This window comes from Cnephaeus nilssonii (genome assembly GCF_951640355.1).
Source record: "Cnephaeus nilssonii genome assembly, chromosome: 21".
Taxonomy (NCBI): Eukaryota; Metazoa; Chordata; class Mammalia; order Chiroptera; family Vespertilionidae; genus Cnephaeus; species Cnephaeus nilssonii.
In genome coordinates this window covers 38,477,433-38,495,650 of record NC_137092.1, presented here as the reverse complement: position 1 = coordinate 38,495,650, position 18,218 = coordinate 38,477,433, and the positions used below count along the sequence as shown (strand labels likewise).

Sequence of the window (18,218 nt, the reverse complement as noted above, 5' to 3'; positions counted from 1 at the left end):
GCAGCCGAGGGGAGCAGGAACAGGCCCCAGGCATAAAGATGAAAGCTTAGTCTGACCGCTTCCTTTTCCTCCTTGTCTCTCTCCAATTCTCAAACTGCCTGCCAACCCGGGTCTCAGGGAGGCAATGAGAAGGCAGGACGTTCCTCACATCCTACCCCGCTGACCTGCGTACACGCAGCTTTTGCTCCTGACAACCTGGGGCCCAGACACCGGGCAGGACGGAGTCAAGTGTGGACTGTGTCCCGTGCCCGGTAACGGCCTCCCTGCACGGGGCTGGCCTCCAACGTCCCCCCTCCTCCCCCATCAGCAGCCAGGCCCCTCCGTGCTCTCGCCTCCAAGCCCCATCCCAGGCTGCCTCTTCACAGAATGGCCTTTCCGCCTTCCCGCAGCGAGGCTTTGACAAGCTGCCTTCCAAGCCCCGCAGACAGACAAGGGCATCATCTCAATCTGCAGACCTACGCTCCTCCGTTCTTCACAGCGGTGACGGCTCCAGGGCAGCAGTGAGGAGCCTGCTCGGGCTCAGCGGGCCGGGGCCGGGGCCGGGGCCGGGGCCGCCGCCCAGCCCGGCCCTTTAGCTCAGACCTCTGCTCACCTCCCTGAGCTCAGCACCTTCTCTGTAGATTGGGAGTCATGGCATTTACCATGAAAGGATTAATGACATACGTGTGTGGTGAGGGTTCAGTGACATCATATGCACGAGGCACTTGGACACCTGATGAGCATTCAGGGTAGATGACCGTGTTCCCAGGGGCCGTCACATTCCTGACCTCAGACCTCATTTCCCTTCACGCTAACAGCCCCAGGGAATAGGTGTCACTGTTCTTTTGTTTTTGGGGCCCTGACCAGACTCGAACCTTTGGTGTACAGGCAATGCTCAGCCAACAGAGCCACACCAGCCAGGGCCCAATGTTCTTTTTTCATTTATACAAACAGGGAAACTGAGGCCACCGACACGTACATATGGATATGCAAATTTGTCACGAATCATAAAAATGTGTTGGTAAACAGACAGGTGCTGTCTCACGTAGGGCTGATCAGATACGCTAACAACCTCTTTCTCTTTGCCCCAGATTCGCAGTGAAAGGTGGGCAAGTGGCAGGTGCCAAACAGGCTGTCTTCCCGAAGGGGCCGCGGGTGCCGGGGAAGGGAGAGCCGGTGGGAAGAGAAGCCTGCTCACAGGAGGGGCTCCTGTGTCTGGAGTGTCCCTCACCTCCCGTCCCCACACCCTGGACACCAGGGCCTGTGCTCAGCCAGGACCTCCCTCCTGGACGAGATGGCAGGCGTGACCTGGGAGGGCCCCAGGCGGAGCGGGAGACCCTGAGTGGCAGCTCTCTGTCTGTCTTCCCACTTTTCTTCCACCATTTCCAAACCTGCACCCATCCGCACTGGGCCCCGGTATACCAGAGGGCAAAGAGGAGAAGCCAGGCAGTCAGTGGGTGATTCGCTAGCTCCGTGGTCAGCAAACTGCGGCTCGCGAGCCACATGCGGCTCTTAGGCCCCTTGAGTGTGGCTCTTCCACAAAATACCACGGCCTGGGCGAGTCTATTTTGAAGAAGAGGCGTTAGAAGTTTAAGTTTAAAAAATTTGGCTCTCAAAAGAAATTTCAATCGTTGTACTGTTGATATTTGGCTCTGTGGACTAATGAGTTTGCCGACCACTGCGCTAGCCGGTAAAACGAACACATTCCCCACGTCTCGGGCCCTGCACAGCCCAGCCCACACCCAGTGCCCCATGACCTTCATGCGGTCCAGAGCAGGCGTGCCATGTCTCTGTTGAAGGAACGAAGGCTCAGTGACTTGAGGGGCTGACCCGAGATCGTAAGACACGTACATAGAGGTGCCAGGGTGTAGGACCAGGGCAGTGGATTCTCCACTCATGCTTTCCCTCTGCCGCTCCGCATGCGTGAGGGGAGCAGGGCTCTGGGACAGACTCCCTTCTGCTGGAACTGCAGCCTGGAGACCACCGGTCCCTAAGCTTCAGGACGCCCCGCCCACCCCTGACTCCGCGGGCCTCCCAGGGCCACTCGGTGGGGTTCCCTCAGCCCCTCCGAGTCTTTCCCAGCAAACGACAAGCAAAACCCTTGGCGTTTCTGGCCCAGTGAACACCAGGTGGACCAGAAAGATTGTAATCAAAATGTGTCCGCCTGTCTCATCAGTCGCGTACTCAGTGACTCAGGGAACAGCCCCGAGCACCTGCTCACCCAGCTCTGGGCTGGACACTGGAGCTTTAACATAAAAGAAGCAGCAGTCCCTGCCCGCAGGACGCTTGTGGTCCGGTCACCTGAGCAGGTAGAGGACTATGGGGACAGGACCGGGAGGGGGTCCCCGATTTCCTGCATCTCGATGTCTGAAGCACTTAGCGAGAGCCTGCTCCAGCCAGGTGCTGGGCATGGAGGCTGTAAACATCAGTGAGACCGTCTCTGCTTTTCCAGGAATAAGGATTCTGGTGGGCGGGGTGTGGATAGTCAGGATCAGTGACCCAAGCACAAGGGGCCTGGTGGGAGGAGCTCTGGGTGGCTGGCCAGGACCACCGAGGTGGTGTTGGGGGGCGGGGGGAAATGGCAGGGAAGGCCTTGTGCGGCAAGAAGGATGCAGATAGGATGGGGAGCACTTCAACAGGAAGGAAAGGAGCGAAAGCAAAGATGGGGACGTGAGCAAGAGCAGGAGGAGCCCTGAGCAGCAGGCTGAGGTGTTGGGCCTCATGCCCACGGGGGGGTGGGGGGATGGTCGCCACTGAAGGTGTGAGCGAGGGAGGGGCCCCATCTTAGGAGAGAGTAACCTGCCGGCTGTGATGGACGGGTCAGAGCCACAGGGACGGAGTCAGGAGCCACTGGGGACCTGCTGAAGCGGACTCGCCCCTCTGGCTGCCCCAGGGCAGAGCAGCAGATAGCGGGGAATGGACTGAAGAAACTGTGGAGGTAGCATCTTTCTGTGCCAGGCCACCCTCCCCTCCTGCCCCCCCCCCCCCCCCCTCCATAGGAGCTGTACTCAAACCCTGAGCTAGCCCCGCCCTTTCCTAATTTGGGGCCACTCCCCGCTGTATGTAGCCTTGAGAATGGGGGGTATAGCATCAGAATACGGTCCAGGCTGTAAAAGAATGGCTGAAGGAGGGCAGGAAGCTGTGAGCGGAGGGCCTTAGGTGAAGCCACAGGAAAGCACAGGTGGAGTGACATCCGTTTAGGGGGTGCTGGTGGCACTGCCTTCCCCAGGGTGGACATACCAGGAGAGGGATGCCTCCAGGGCAGGGGTTTGGCCATCAGGCAGTGCTGGACCCTGGACCGACGGCTCTGCTCTGCTCTCTCCCACAGTCCCCCCGGAGGACACCAGGATCGATGGAGGCCCCGTACTTCTGCTGCAAGCGGGCATCCCCCACAACCTCACATGCCGAGCCTTTAATGCCAAGCCTGCGGCGACCATCACCTGGTTCCGGGATGGGGCGCAGCAGGAGGGCGCTGTGGCCAGCACGGTGAGACCCCGCATGCTCCCCACCCCCTCCTGGGCCTCATCCCAGGTCATCTTTCCTTCTTTCCCCCCTGAGGCTGACTCGGATGCAGACAGAGAAGGAGCCTTAAAGGTCATCTGGACCAACCGTGTTGCTGTATGATTGGGAAAACAGGCCCAGAGAAGAGAAATGAATCTCCAGGTTCATGATGCCATTCAGTCCTGAGCAGAGACCAAGAACGGTAGTCAGAACAGCTACGCTAGGAAACACCCACTCTGTGTGGGCATTGTGGATGCTAACTCTCTGTGGACAGCGATTCTGACCCTCACAGGAGTTTCATGAGTTAGGTGTTATTTCCAGCTCACAGCAAGGAAGCTGACGGTCAGAGAGGTTGAGAGCCTTGCCCCAGGTCACACAGCTGGCATGCGGCAGAGCGGGGTTTGTGCCTCGGTCAGACTGTGCTCTACCTGCCCTGCCCCTCGACCTCCTTCCCAGCCTCTAGTTGGCTCAGGCTGAGGAGGCAGGGACCACCGTGTCCACTTCATGGATGAGCCTGTGGCAGAGAGAGGCAGCAAGCGACTTGCCCGGCATCACCGGGCAGAGTTCACGGGGATCTCCTGTTCGGAGTTCCTTCTGCCGGCTGCGGGCAAGCATGTGTGTGCCCAGCCCTTTGCCGGGTGCTGCAGCAGACACCGCCCCACACCGTGTGGGAGAGAGATGCTCACCGTGTGCCTGGGAGGACGGCCCCAGGGCGAGCTGGGTTAGTTCCGCCCTTGACACCTTGGACAGTTCACTTCTCCTTGGCCTCAGGCTCACCGTTTGACAAATGAGAATTTGGCCTCAACTCTTCCACCACCAAGAACTCTGTTCCTTTCCTCCTTCAGGGCTACATGTTTTGAAATACTTTGGCAACCAAACAAGCTGACTTGTTAGTGGCATTTGGTGTCCACCCCCCGCTTTGACATTCATGAAAGACCTGGCTCTGCCAGGCAGCACAGGGAGCCACAGTTTGGACCCAGGAGAGGTGTGCAACCTCGGCTCACAGCGCGGCATGCCTTGGGCAGCGTGCAATAGGAGAACAGCCCCAGGGCTCCTTTGAGCCAGAGTCGGTATGATAGGTATGAGACTTAGGGCCTGTGAGCTCATTCCCTGCCCTCAAGGGGTTTATGGACCAGCAGGAGAGACCCATCTCAGAAAAACTCAGGCCCAGTGCCTATGGGCAGGGCAGATAGCGCCCAGAGCAGCGTGCAGGACAGACTGCCTGCGAGGGGCACAGGTTCAGCCGGGAGCGTCCTGGGGGCTGAGGTGGCCAAGGAAGACTTAGCGGAAGAGGAGGGACTTGAGCTGGACTCAGAGAATTCCCGGAATCAGGCTCAACCAAAACCATGAGGCTAAGTCTGCAGCAGCACACAGAATTAGCTCTGATGTAAACTATGGACATGAGTTAGTAGTGAACGTGTCAAAATTGGTTGTAACACGCAGATCACACTAAGGGATCATGTTAATAACAGGGAAACGGGTGAGGGAGGAGGGCACATGGGCATTCTCTTTCAAAAATTTTTTTTGGTAAATTTAAAACTTTTCTAAAATATAAAATCTACTAATTAAAGACAAAACAAAACCCAAGGAGAGGTGGGGTCTGGGGACAGGGATGAGCTTTAGGTTAAAGCACCCTCCAGCGGGGTCTGGCCCTGAGTCCGCCATCCTGAGAGCAGGGAGGGGCTCTTAGCCTGACCCTGCCTTCCACCTGGTCCCACCTCCTGTCCAGGAGCTGCTGAAGGACGGGAAGAGGGAGACCACCGTCAGCCAGCTGCTCATCAACCCCACAGACCTGGACATCGGGCGTGTCTTCACCTGCCGCAGCATGAACGAGGCCATCCCCAGCGGCAAGGAGACCTCCATTGAGCTTGATGTGCACCGTGAGCTGGGGCCCGGGGGGAGCAGGGGCCGGGGGAGGGCAGGGGAGGGCAGGGAGGGGAGATGTGGGCACTGCAGAGAAGTCAGCAGAATCCTCCGCGGGCCCAGGACAGGCTCGCTGTCTGCCTCTGTGATGGCTCCCTGGTTTGACCCAGGGGCGCTGGGGACTGGCGAAGAGGCATCAGCGAGGAGTCGAACCGTTCATGGGTCTAAACCAGAGTGTGGCTTTGGGCAATGATTTAATCTCTGTGCCTCAGTTTCCAATTCTGTATACCTGCAGAAAATAAAATGCAGGCCTACAATTCCTTATCCAAAATTCCAAAATAACAGAGATTTGGTGGCAAATAGTCATACGTTTCGCTGCAGAGGGATTAATGTATGTGGCCATGGGTGTTGCCTGGACCCTGCTGGAGGTCTTGCATGGTAAACAGTCCATGCACACTATTACCTTTCTAAGATTTGAAAAATTCTAAATTCTGAAACACGTAGTTTCAGTGGTTTCAGATAAGGAATGTGGACCTGTACCTGCTTCTCAGGGTTGTGAGCATTAAATGATATAGAGTGTAAGAGCTTCTAGCATGGAGTCTGCCAGCTGGTCTGTGCTCGATAAATGACCTCTGCCCTGGGTAGGGTTGGATCTGGGCAGCAATTGGAGAAATGCCCCGCCCCCAGCCCTTTTAATGAGCCAGGGGAGCCCACACTGACATCTAGTGGCCACCACTGGCCTGTACACCCATTGACTAATTTGTCCCTTTGGCATCAGCCTTGATCGTCACTCTAGATGGCCCCCTAGAGTCCATGGGGGTGTGGGTAAAGATGAAGAAGACAGGTTTATTTATTGGAGCTGGTTCACTGCACACGGTGCCCGAGGGGAAGTGCCAGGGAGAGAAAAGGAAACCTGGGTACGGAAAAGACCCTGACTTCCTGTCCCCTGCTTTGCAGACCCTCCCACGGTGACGCTGTCCATCGAGCCACAGACGGTACAGGAGGGCGAGCGTGTTGTCTTTACATGCCAGGCCACAGCCAACCCTGAGATCCTGGGCTACAGGTGTGCGGAGCAGGGCGTGGGGCACCCTGGGGAGGGCAGTGCCGCTGGGTGTGGTGAGAGGCTCCAAGCCCTAACCCCAAACCCCCCCACCCCCATGATGCCTCTTCCCCCAGATGGGCCAAGGGCGGCTTCTCCATTGAAGATGCCCATGAGAGTCGCTATGAGACGAATGTTGACTATTCCTTCTTCACGGAGCCTGTGTCCTGTGAGGTTTACAACAAAGTGGGCAGCACCAATGTCAGCACTTTAGTGAACGTCCACTGTGAGTAGCTGCAGGGGCAGGGGCAGGGGCGGAGGGCAGGGGTGGGACATGGGGCGGAGGGAGGGGCCTATGAAGGGCCTGGGGTGGAGCTGGGAGGCTCCACGAACCTGAGGAGATGGGGAAGAAACTCGGGGAGGTAGCAGGGCAGGAGAAAGAGGAGGCTGATGGGAGCTGACCCCAATGACACCGCTGCCCTCTACCTCAGTCGCCCCCCGGATTGTGGTTGACCCTAAACCTACGACGACAGACATTGGCTCTGATGTGACGCTCACCTGTGTCTGGGTTGGGAATCCCCCCCTCACCCTCACCTGGACCAAGAAGGACTCCAACATGGTAAGCCCCTGGCTGCCTCTCCCGGGTGCCGGGAGGAAAGAGCTATCTAGGGAGGGGCAGCATTAGTTTTCAAGTTGAACTTGGGATATTTCTAAGGTCTTGGGACTTAGAGGACAAGGACAGTTTCTGCGATCAACCCCCACCCCTCCTCCAAGAACAACTGTCCGGGTCCGGGTCTGGGGCCATGGGAGGAGGGGGAGGGCCTGAGAGGAGGCTCTGGGCTGGCAAGGGATGTGGTGAATGCTGCATCGGAAGGTGGGGGGCTGGAGAGGTCACGAGAGAGGGGAAGGCTGAATTCACAGCCCTCCAGAGACCGGCATTGAACAGTTTGGGCAGAAGAGGGACTTCAGGGTGAAATTGTCAGGTCATCCGGGGAGACGGCGTCCTCTGTGACCTCATCCGCCCTCTGGGCCACCTGCCGCTGTCCACCCGTGCAGAGCTGGTGTGTTTAAATGCCAACCTGTTTAGAGCCAGGGGAGGGACCAGACAGACTCCTGGCCCTGTTTCCCTTCTGGGAATTCACTTGTGGCCCTTCCTGCTTTCTCTCCGATACATCCAATGCGGGCCCCCCGGACCTAGGGGCCCAGGCCTCCTGGCTCCCCACCCGAGGCTGCTCTCTCTGCCCAGGTCCTGAGCAACAGCAACCAGCTGCTGCTGAAGTCGGTGACCCAGGCCGACGCCGGCACCTACACCTGCCGGGCCATCGTGCCCCGCATCGGAGTGGCTGAGCGGGAGGTGCCGCTTTACGTGAATGGTGAGCGGCCCGCGAGGGACGGGGCCTGGGGGGCAGGCGCTGCGGGCTCCGGCGGACCCTGACTGCGTCTTCTGCTCGCAGGGCCCCCCATTATCTCCAGCGAGGCAGTGCAGTACGCCGTGAGGGGCGACGGCGGCAAGGTGGAGTGTTTCATCGGGAGCACACCTCCCCCAGACCGCATTGTGAGTGCTGGGGCGCCCGGGGCGGGGGCAGTCAGCGCCTGCTCTCCGCTCCGCGCAGTCTCCTCCGCTCCCTCTGTCCCTGCTCCTACTTCTCTCTACTTCCGATCCTCCAACTTTAGTCCCTCTGTCCCTTTCCTCGCTCTGTCCCACCACCTCTCTGACTGGCGTGACCCTGAGCAAACTGCTTAAGTGTTTGCACCTCAGTGTCACCCTAACATGGAGCACGTGACAAGCAGCAGGAACAGCAGGGGTGGGAGGCCAGGGGGCGCCCTCGCTGTCAGTTCCCTCGGTACCACTCTTTTTTTTTAATTGATTTCAGAAAGGGAGAAGGAGATAGAAACATCAATGATGAGAGAGAATCATTGATCGGTTGCCTCCTGCCCACCCCACACTAGGGATCGAGCCCGCAACCGGCATGTGCCCTGACTGGGAATCGAACCTATAACCTGCTGGTTCATAGGTCGATGCTCAACCACTGAGCCACTCTTGCTCTCCTCCCTCACCTCCTTCCTTCCTTTGCTCCTGATCTTTCCTTGCTCCCTCCTCTTCCTCTCCCCTCAGCCCTGCCCAGCAGCTCTCCTTCCCACCCCGTCCCACAGCCACTCCCCTCCCTTCTCCTGGCTCTCCACCGGCTCCCGCACCATCCCCCTCCTCTCTCCTCTTCCCCACACCATGAGCCATTAATTCCTTCCGTGGCCATTAACCGTCAAACCCCTCATCACATTTAATAACCATTTGGCTGCCTGCAGGGCTGCCCAGGGACACTTCATTACCACGGCTGCCGAACCGGGAGTGGCTCGGCTCCCGGGGGCTTTGCTTCCGAGCGGGGACAGCTGATCCTGGACAGGAGCCAGTTCTCAGCCATCACCACCCCTCACGCTCTCCTCGGGGGGAGGGGACGCACGGGGGCTGCCCTTCGGGAGCTCGGAGGTGACAGAGCCTGGGACCCCCTCTCCTGTGGTAGCTCTTTGCCATTATGAGCGTCTGTGGCTGGGTCTCCCGAGGCAGCGGCAGGTTTGCGTGCAGCTGGCTCTGGTTGGGGTAGGACTGACGACTGGCTTATGTGGAAGAAGCCTTGTTGTCCAGTCTGGTCCTCTCACTTCACAGGTGAGGAAACAGCCCGGACAGGGAAGGGAGGCCACATGGGGACTCTAAGGGAGCACCATGTTCTTGACTTCCCCCCGCCCCCCCCCCCAGGGCTTTTTCTACAACATCAGGGGTTCCCAAATGGTGCACCCACGTCACATACATCACATGGGCCCCTTATAAAAACACAGGTTCCGCCCTAGCTGGGTGGCTCAGTTGGGTGGAGCGTTGGCCCGCACACCAAGAGTTTATGGGTTTGATCCCTGGTCGGGACACATATGGGAGGCAACCGATCGAAGTTTCTCTCTCACACCAGTGTTTCTCTCTCTTCCTCCCTCTCTAAAAATCAATGAGCATATTCCTGGGAGAGGATAAAAAAAAGGGTGGGCCGAAACCGGTTTGGCTCAGTGGATAGAGCGTCGGCCTGCGGACTCAAGGGTCCCGGGTTCGATTCCGGTCAAGGGCATGTACCTTGGTTGTGGGCACATCCCCAGTAGGGGGTGTGCAAGAGGCAGCTGATCGATGTTTCTGACTCTCTGTTCCTCTCTCTTCCTCTCTGTAAAAAATCAATAAAATATATTTTAAAAAAACAAGGGGGGTGGGGGTCCTATTTAGGAGATAAGTCCCAGGAATGGGCATTTTGGAGAACGTCCCTAGATATGTCTGAATGTCTCTGGCATACGTCTCAGTCATGTGTGGGAGCCGCCGCTTCTCCTAGACCGGGGGTTCAATGCCACGGTCTGAGGCAGTGGGTGTAAGAGTGATTAGGCTTGCTGCAGGGGGTGTGGGGCTGGGCCGCGTGGCACACAGGGCACAGGCCTGGAGGAAGGGTGAGGTGTTCCTCCCCCCGGCCCCTCTCTCACCCCCCTGCCCTCCCCACCACAGGCGTGGGCATGGAAGGAGAACTTCCTGGAGGTGGGGACCCTGGAGCGCTACACGGTGGAGAGGACCAACTCGGGCAGCGGGGTGCTGTCCACCCTCACCATCAACAACGTCATGGAGGCCGACTTTCAGACCCACTACAACTGCACCGCCTGGAACAGCTTCGGGCCCGGCACCGCCATCATCCAGCTGGAGGAGCGAGGTGACGGCGGCGCTGGCTGGTGGCCGGGGCGCAGGGCAGCCTGGGGGTCCTGCTCCCCCCTCTCCCCGGGGCTCAGAGGGGGGGGTCACGGGCTTGGGCCTCCCCACTGGAAGCTGGCCTATTGCTCAGCGGGGGAAATCCGCTTACTTGTTGAAACGTTGGTTGTGCATCTGTTATATGCCAGGCCCCGTGCTAGGGGCTGCAGGGACCCATGTGCACGTGGTCCCTGCCCTCAGGCCACGTTAGTGGTGGAGCTTACACGGTGGCAGCACATGACTTCAGCTGGAGAAATGGCAAGTGATCTGTGAGAGGGAACGGCCTGCCTCACTGGGTGGGTGTGAGGGTTACCTGAGAGTACTCGTAAAATGCCTGGCATATGACAGATGCCAGGGAGTTCAGGTTCACTACCTCTTCAAGGATCCTTAGTGTGATGGGAGACACATTTCCCCCCCTGAGGCACTTCTAGTATAACAACAGCAGGCATTATCTTTGCCTTTTTTGGAAGTTTCCACGTCTGAAGAGGGAAAAGGCTTTTATATATACACTAGAGGCCCGATGCACGAAATTCGTGCAAGGGGCTTGGCCCCCAGTGCAGGCCTCTGCCTCAGCCCCCGCTGCTGAAGTTTTGTCGGGAAAGTTGTCTGGTCTAATTAGCATATTACTCTGTTATTATTTTTTACATACATACATACACATACACACACATACACACACATATATATATAACTAGCCATTTGACATGGGAGATGGGAATAACTGGGGATCCATCAGTTCTCAGCTGAGGGTGCCAGCAAGGAGGTGGTAGAGGAAGAGAATAGAGAGTAAGACAGAGTTCCGAAGGCCAGGCTCTGCAGGGGAGGGGTCTTGACCCATCCAGGACTTCCGGGAGGGGAGAGAAAGCTGGAGTCGGAGTCCCAGGTGCTTCTCAGCTCCGGGGTGGGGGTGGGGGGGACAGGGGGACATGGTGGCTGTTGGGAGTTCTGGTGGGTGGGTGCACAGGGGGCCTTCACGATGCTGGGATGGTAAAGGAGGCCGGAACACACGTGGCCGATGGGAGAGTTTGGAGACAGCTGACCTCACACAGCCCAGCCAGGAGGGAGAGACCAAGGCTCATAGGAGGGTGGGACAGGAGAGGGACAGACGGACCACCAAGGCCAGGGTCGGGTGCCCCAGCAGCTAGGATAAGGTATCACCACGCCCTCCACTCTGATCAAGCTTAAGCTCTGGCCCAAACCCAAGCACAATGCAGGCCTTCCTCTAAAATCCCACCTTGACGTAAAGCAACCCGAGCACAATCCGGGGGGGGGGGGGGGGGGGGGGGGCCTGCGGCTGTGGCCAGCCTGGTCCTCGGCCAGCACTGAGCTCAGAGCCCCGGGGGTCGGGCTCCGGCCTTACCTCCTTTCCTTTCTCATCTGAAGAGGTGCTGCCTGTGGGCATCATCGCCGGAGCCACCATCGGGGCGGGCATCCTGCTCACCTTCTCCTTCATTGCCCTGGTGTTCTTCCTCTACCGGCGGCGCAAAGGCAGTGAGTATGACCCGTGGGCACGGCCCTCCCCTCCAGCCGCGGGGCCTCGCTCGGGGGGGGGGGGCGGGGGGGGGGGGGCTTCCCAGTCAAGGCGGGTCCAGAAGTCAGCCCTGCGAGGCTGGCCGCGAGCGTCCAGGCCGTCTCCCCTGTCCCAGGTCGCAAGGACGTGACCCTAAGGAAACTGGACATCAAGGTGGAGACGGTGAACCGGGAGCCACTCACCATGCATTCTGACCGGGAGGACGACACCGCCAGCGTCTCCACCGCGACCCGCGTCATGAAGGCCATCTACTCGGTAAGGGGCCCGCCCCGCCCTGGCCCACTCCCCTCCTCACTCTCCGGGGACCGGCCCCCCCTTAGTTCTCTAATAACCACTGTCCCGCGCTCCTCCTTCGGTCATCTGGCCTTGGTCCACACACGCGTATGCACACATGTTCACACATGCTCACATACACATGCACACATGCTCACACGCCCTCCAGGAGGATTTCCCGCCGGCAGAGGCTAGGCAGGTGGGGCCCCCCCGCAGACTTCCTTTGCCCCATCCTTTCCCTGCAGTGTCAGAACTGGAAACCCCTAGGATTTTTCACATCCGACGGCCTCATGGCTGGATCCCTGAGCGGGGCAATGACCTAGCCCCGGTCACGTTGTGTGTTAGTGACACAATTGTGCTAGAGCCAGGTCCCTGGCTTCTTCCCACCACATCTCCAGTCTTCGCTGGGAGGGGGTACCAGCCTCAAGCCCATCCAGGACCCCGGCCTTTCCCATTGAGGATGGCCTCTGGGTGTGGGGATGGGGTGCGTGGGAGCTAAGAGCGGGACTCCTAAGGCCCACTCCTGCTGCTCTGCAGTCCTTCAAGGACGACGTGGACTTGAAGCAGGACCTGCGCTGTGATACCATCGACACCAGGGAGGAGTATGAAATGAAGGTGGGAAGGGGGAAGGGGCCGGGCCCAAGGGTTGGGGGCAGAGGCGGTTGGGGGGGGGGGGGGGTCCTGGGTGCTGAGGATGGGAAGGAGGGTGGGTCAGGGAGGGAAGGCCAGGAGGTCCCCTGAAGGAGCGAAGGGGGCAGGAGGTATTTGCTGGGAACACAGGGGCGAGCCAAGGAATCCCCGAGGGGGCCACGGCCAGGTGGGACACCCCGCCACCAGGGGGCGCGCCCTCCACCCGCCTCTCTCGCCGCCCAGGACCCCACCAACGGCTACTACAACGTGCGCGCCCACGAGGACCGGCCGTCCTCCCGCGCCGTGCTCTACGCCGACTACCGCGCGCCCGGCCCCGCCCGCTTCGACGGCCGCCCGTCCTCCCGCCTCTCGCACTCGAGCGGCTACGCGCAGCTCAACACCTACAGCCGGGCGCCCGCCGCCGACTACCCCGAGCCCGCCGCCCCCGGCCCCGCCACGCCCGCGGGCGCCGACACGGCCAGCCAGCTGTCCTACGACAACTACGAGAAGTTCAGCTCCCACCCCTTCCCCGGGGCGACGGGGTACCCCACCTACCGGCTGGGCTACCCGCAGGCGCCCCCCTCCGGGCTGGAGCGGACCCCCTTCGAGGCCTACGACCCCATCGGCAAGTACGCCACGGCCACGCGCTTCTCGTACACGTCGCAGCACTCGGACTACGGGCAGCGCTTCCAGCAGCGCATGCAGACGCACGTGTAGCCGGACGGACGGACGGCGGGCGGGCGGGCGGGCGCTCTGCGGGCAGAGGAGGAGCGGGTCCCTGATATTCAGGGGCGCTGCTCGCCGCTCCTGTCCCCAGCCAGCCTTCCTCCTTCCGCCGCGGCAGGTGGGGGACAGGTCTCCCCCGAAACACCCACCCGAGGTGCTCTGTGCTGCCCAGCCTCCCGGGCCTGCCCTTCGCTCTCCCGCGGGAGGGTGGGTGTGTCTCTGACCTGCCCTGGCGTGGGGCTGGGAAGGTGACGGTCGGTCGTGGAGAGCAGAGGGGGCACTTTTTGGCATTCCTATCCCTTCCCGTCCCGCCCCTCTGGTCTCCCAGGAGTGGATGGGGGTTCGTGCGGGAGGGAGGCGGCTCTGGCCCAGGGGACCTGCAGTCTAGGGGTGAGTGGCGCTGGCACATAGCGGTGGAAACGGGATGGCCCGGCCGGTCCTCTGTCATCTGCATGTGTACCCCGGTGCACCCCCTTCCTCGGGACTGCAGAAGGTCCTGGGGTTTATTTTACCTCGGTCTAAAGAACAGCCCTGGCACCGAGTTCAAGTCCAGCCCTCATCCAGTGAGATGGAAATGCCCGCCCACCTGGCTGCCCGTCTGTCAGTCTGCAGAGAGATCAGGTGCCCCCCGCCCCCCCCCCCTCCCAGCTGCCCCCTTTCCTTCTCTGTGCGGGGCTAGCCAGACATGTCAGGGGTCATGGTGGAAGAAGGAAAGGCCAGGAGCCATGTCCTGACTCACCAGCAAGACGGCTGTGTGTGACCTAGCCGTTTCCAGAACCCACGCTAGGGGCGCCCACCCAAGCCCCTTTCTCTCCCCAGTCTGCCCCCCTTCCTGGTTTGAATTCCTGCCTGGGGAGATGTGGGTGAGAGGGTAGGAGTACTATAGGGTATTTTTTTCAAAGAAAAAAACAAAACAAGAAACCCTCCCCAACAACAATAAACATCTCATTTGGGAAAAAAAGATAATAAAGCTGTAGGGATTCCCCCGCCCAAACACAAGTCCCAGTGGGAAGGAGAGGGCACCTGCTCTTCTCCACCAGCTTCCTGGCACCGTCCGTTGCTTTGTCTCCGAGCACGCTGAATCTCTCTTTAAACATCCCGTGGTGAGACCTGTCTTGTGGATGGGCTGACAGGCTTAGGGAGGGGACCTGGCTCTCGGACACCCTGTACCACCCCAACCCACAGCTGCCTAGAGGCCACCTTCCGGGGGGTGGGGGGGGGAGAAGATGTGCTCTTTACACGGGTTTTGCTTAAGCGTCTTTTTCCCCCTCTTGGGTCAATCCTGTTCCTCCGCTTTGCAGTGCCTTGTGCTCAGGCTGGCCGGCCCTGTGTGGGAGACTGCAGGGAGCGGGTATTCTGAGCCCCTGACACTGTCAAGTGCTGCAGGTTTTAGGGGACAGAGGGGTCAGGGGGCCCGGTAAAAGGAAGGGCAGACTGGGTAAGGTGGTCCAGAGGGCACTGCAGGCGGCCGTGGCCCATGCTGACACCCACACGTGCACGCACACAGTCCCCATGGCTCTCGGCCACCACCTGCTAACCAAAGAGAACCAGCACTCCAAAGAAAACCCGTGTGGACCGCCCCCTCCCAAGAGCAGGGTCTGGAGTGCACCCCCACCTCGCTCAGCCCTGACGACACAGGTGGGGCCTCCTGAGTGATGCCCAGGATGCGCATCGGCCTTTCTCGTGGTCGCCGTTCATTGTCAAGTTCGCTTTAGTGAGTTCCATGCTCCTCGGCCGTGGGCCATGGGCACCCTTTGGATGGGTCTGTGGAGTGACATTCCTGGCCTCACAGCTACCTCTGTCCTCCAGGAGGGGCCAGAGCCCTAGTGACTGCCCTTTTGAAAACGTCCAGGCTCCTACCCATATCCACCCTGGAAGCGGACAGCTCCCTGCGGTCCTTGTAGGTGAGCTCAGTGAGAAGGCCTCAGTGTGAAGGATGCGGGTTCCTCTGCAAATTCATGCATCTTGATGATTTTCACAGAATCCAAACGTCAGGGGCAATCTGTTAAACAACAGGAATATTCCAAAAGGCGTTTTTGTTTGGGGTTTGGTCAGATTCTCCTCTTTCCCCCTTTTTGGTTGAAGTGTTGGGTCCATTCTGTTGAAACGATGGAGAGGAGGGGGCCAAGGTCACTAGGTCACTCAGCTGACGTTGAGGGACCCATTCATCTTCTGAGGCCTGATACAGAGCTGCTGCACTGTCCTCTGTCCCTTCACCTTCCCTGGGGCCTCCTGGGTACCAAGCAAGTGAGGCATTTCCTGCCCAGCGACCACTTACAGGGTGAAGCCTGCCGGCTGAGGTGTGGGCACAGGGGGCGAGGCCCGAGGACAGCTGACCCCTCTGTGACGGGGCCTGTAGGAAGGGCATGTGGGTCCAGCACTTCTGACAAATTCTGGATCTGGAAGCGGTTCTTGTGCTGCTGGGTGAGCCAGGGTTCCTTTGCGGAGGGCCTCGCCTGCATCCTAAATCCTGGACCCCTCAGCCCACCCACAGAGTTTGCATTAAGCAAAAACCTTAAGTCAGGAAGGAAAGTGGCCAGGGCTTAGAGCAGTGCTGTTTTGCTCGGGATGAAATGGTTGGTTTGACCACCGTCTCCAGGTCTCCAGGCGCTGTGTCTTCTCACCCAGCATCATGAGGCAGCCTTTCTGCTTCCCAGGGGGAGCACACTGCCCTGGGGTCTCTGCCCCCGGGCCCTCTCGTTACCCAGTTGGCACGCTGTCAGGGGCCGCACGTCCTGGGCTCCTTCAAATGGAATCAGGTGGTCTGTCACTATAGGGTTTGAAGAAAATGATGTTAAAACCCAGACCCCAGCTGGACTGACCTGGCTTAGTCACTGCCTCTCTGCGGTGTGGACACTGTCCCCACTGCTGCCCTGCCCAGGCCAGCCCAGCCCCAGCGCCCCCGGCTTCTCTGCCGCTTCAGTGCTGTGTGCGCCGGCCAGGTGACCGCCCTGCCCCTGCAGCCACGCGTGCTGGGGACTCACCCGGAAGGCGTCGGGGAAGCCCCTGGCCACGGTGGGGCCAGAGAGGAAGTGATCACAGAACTGAAGTGCTCAGGCCCAGGGATGCCATTGGGAAGGCATTTATTTTTGTGAAGCGGCTATAAAATTGGCATTTAAATATCCCATTCCCTTCTCTCTGCTCTCCCTCCCCAGCTTCCCCCACCCCCTTCTCTCGTCTCCTGGAGGCCATCCTCCTGAAAGGCCTCGCCTTGATCAGCTTGTCCTGACCTTTAACCTCTGACCTCCAGGAGAGGACAGAAAGACGTGGCTTGGGAGACGGAGGGGAGGCAGAATCCCATTTTCCTGCATCACTGTGAGGGCCAGGTCCTGCTCCCAGAGAAATATTTGCTGCGCATATTGGGGGCACCGGTACAAGCCTGCTCTTAAAAACAACTCCGTTTGCATGTAACTCACTCATTCTTACCAGTCTCCTGCCCCTGCTGGCTTTCTGATGGCCCCAGCCAGTCGTCTTGTCAAGTGTGGGTGTCCATGGCTCCTCAGAGAGCTGATCTTGAGATGCTGCCCCTGTGAACACCCCCAACTCGGGCGAGAGCAGCCACGGTGCAGTACAGTCAAACTCTCCGCTCACTCTGGCTAGCAATAGTGACTCAAGATTTGGCTGCTTCCAATTTCACCAGAAAGGGGCCCAGGGCTCCCTGTGGTCCCCTTTTCTACCCCAACCGTTCTTGGGATTACAACCTCCATTTCTGGCTCCAAAAGGATTTTCCCCACGCGAACCCCAATACTAAATGGATCCATGATAATTAAAAGAAGAGAGAAAAATATTTTTGTTAGGACAGACCATCGTAGATTTTTAGCAATGTGTATCTGTGTGTCCTTCACAACTTTTCCTATTCTGCCTTTTTTTCATTTTCCTTTTTTAAAAAATATTATGTACTATATTTTTAGTCTCAAACACACTATATATTATATATATTTAATTTTTATATATAAATATAAATGTTCTAAAAAGTACCATGTTTTGTGTTATTCATGCATGAACTGCTCCAGATACGTAAAAGCTTGCCTGATTTGGGGTGAAATGGTCCAGACTTTGGGGAAAGATAGGAGATTTCTGGATTGAGATCGCAGACAGCGTATTTGTATCACCTCCAGGCCCTGGGCAAGCACCTTTCATTGTTTGTGACGTGCAGAGCCCCGAGGCCAACTATGGCAGTTCAGGGACAAACAGCTCCCGCCTCCGCGCCTGGGGACACAGCATCCAAATGCTCTATGCCAAGTCTGATTATGGGATGGGGAAGGGAAAACTGAGTCAGGGATCGAGATTGTTGTTGTTCATCCTCACCGGAGGGGATTTTTCCATTGATTTTTAGAGAGAGTGGAACCGGGAGGGCGAGTGACAGAGAGAAACATTGATGTGAGTGAGACATATCGATTGGTTGCCTCCTGCACACACCCCGACCAGTGATCCAGCCTGCAACCAAGACTCATGCCCTTGACCGGAATCGAACCTGGGACCCTTCAGTGGCAGGCCGATGCTCTATCCACTGAGCAAACCCGGCCAGGGCAGATAATGTTTTTGAAAGCTATAAATCACTAGAGAGCTATAAAGGGTTGGTTGTTTTCCTCATCCAGTTAACAACCAACCAAACTCGAGCTGTTCCACCGTAGCCTCTTTGTACAAACAGGACATGGGACATGGAGACAGAGAGGGGGGTGAAAGCTGAAAAAATACGTCTGAGGTAATGCCACCCATTTCCAAGAAGGTTGGCGTTCATAGCCCCGAGCTACTGCTGAGGGAGGAGCAGGGAGCTGGGCTGCAGTTTGGAGGCCTGTGTCCAGGACCAAGAGCCTGTAGGTGGCCCACAGCAAGTCCAACCTGGTTGGGAAGGAGGCCCAGGTACAGGGTGAATCTTGAGGCTGCAGCCAGGTAAGTTGAACTGGCACAGGTAA

General features: G+C 58.6%; 1 protein-coding gene across 2 annotated transcripts in view; it reads left to right on the top strand.

Moving 5' to 3' along the window:
* The window catches only part of KIRREL1 (kirre like nephrin family adhesion molecule 1), a 107,963-nt gene extending 90,684 nt beyond the window's left edge, over nucleotides 1–17,279 (top strand). The window contains exons 4-15 of one of the 2 annotated variants that reach the window (XM_079761817.1): nucleotides 3,308–3,465; nucleotides 5,210–5,360; nucleotides 6,301–6,406; nucleotides 6,520–6,668; nucleotides 6,874–7,001; nucleotides 7,581–7,755; nucleotides 7,837–7,937; nucleotides 9,909–10,107; nucleotides 11,526–11,633; nucleotides 11,789–11,928; nucleotides 12,484–12,561; nucleotides 12,820–17,279. In XM_079761817.1, the coding sequence (XP_079617943.1) occupies nucleotides 3,308–3,465; nucleotides 5,210–5,360; nucleotides 6,301–6,406; nucleotides 6,520–6,668; nucleotides 6,874–7,001; nucleotides 7,581–7,755; nucleotides 7,837–7,937; nucleotides 9,909–10,107; nucleotides 11,526–11,633; nucleotides 11,789–11,928; nucleotides 12,484–12,561; nucleotides 12,820–13,293 (1,967 nt within the window). In that variant the 3' untranslated portion in view covers nucleotides 13,294–17,279. The remainder of the gene's footprint in view (nucleotides 1–3,307; nucleotides 3,466–5,209; nucleotides 5,361–6,300; nucleotides 6,407–6,519; nucleotides 6,669–6,873; nucleotides 7,002–7,580; nucleotides 7,756–7,836; nucleotides 7,938–9,908; nucleotides 10,108–11,525; nucleotides 11,634–11,788; nucleotides 11,929–12,483; nucleotides 12,562–12,819) is intronic. The other variant, XM_079761818.1, reaches the window with a different exon arrangement.
* The last annotated feature ends 939 nt before the right edge of the window (nucleotides 17,280–18,218 follow it).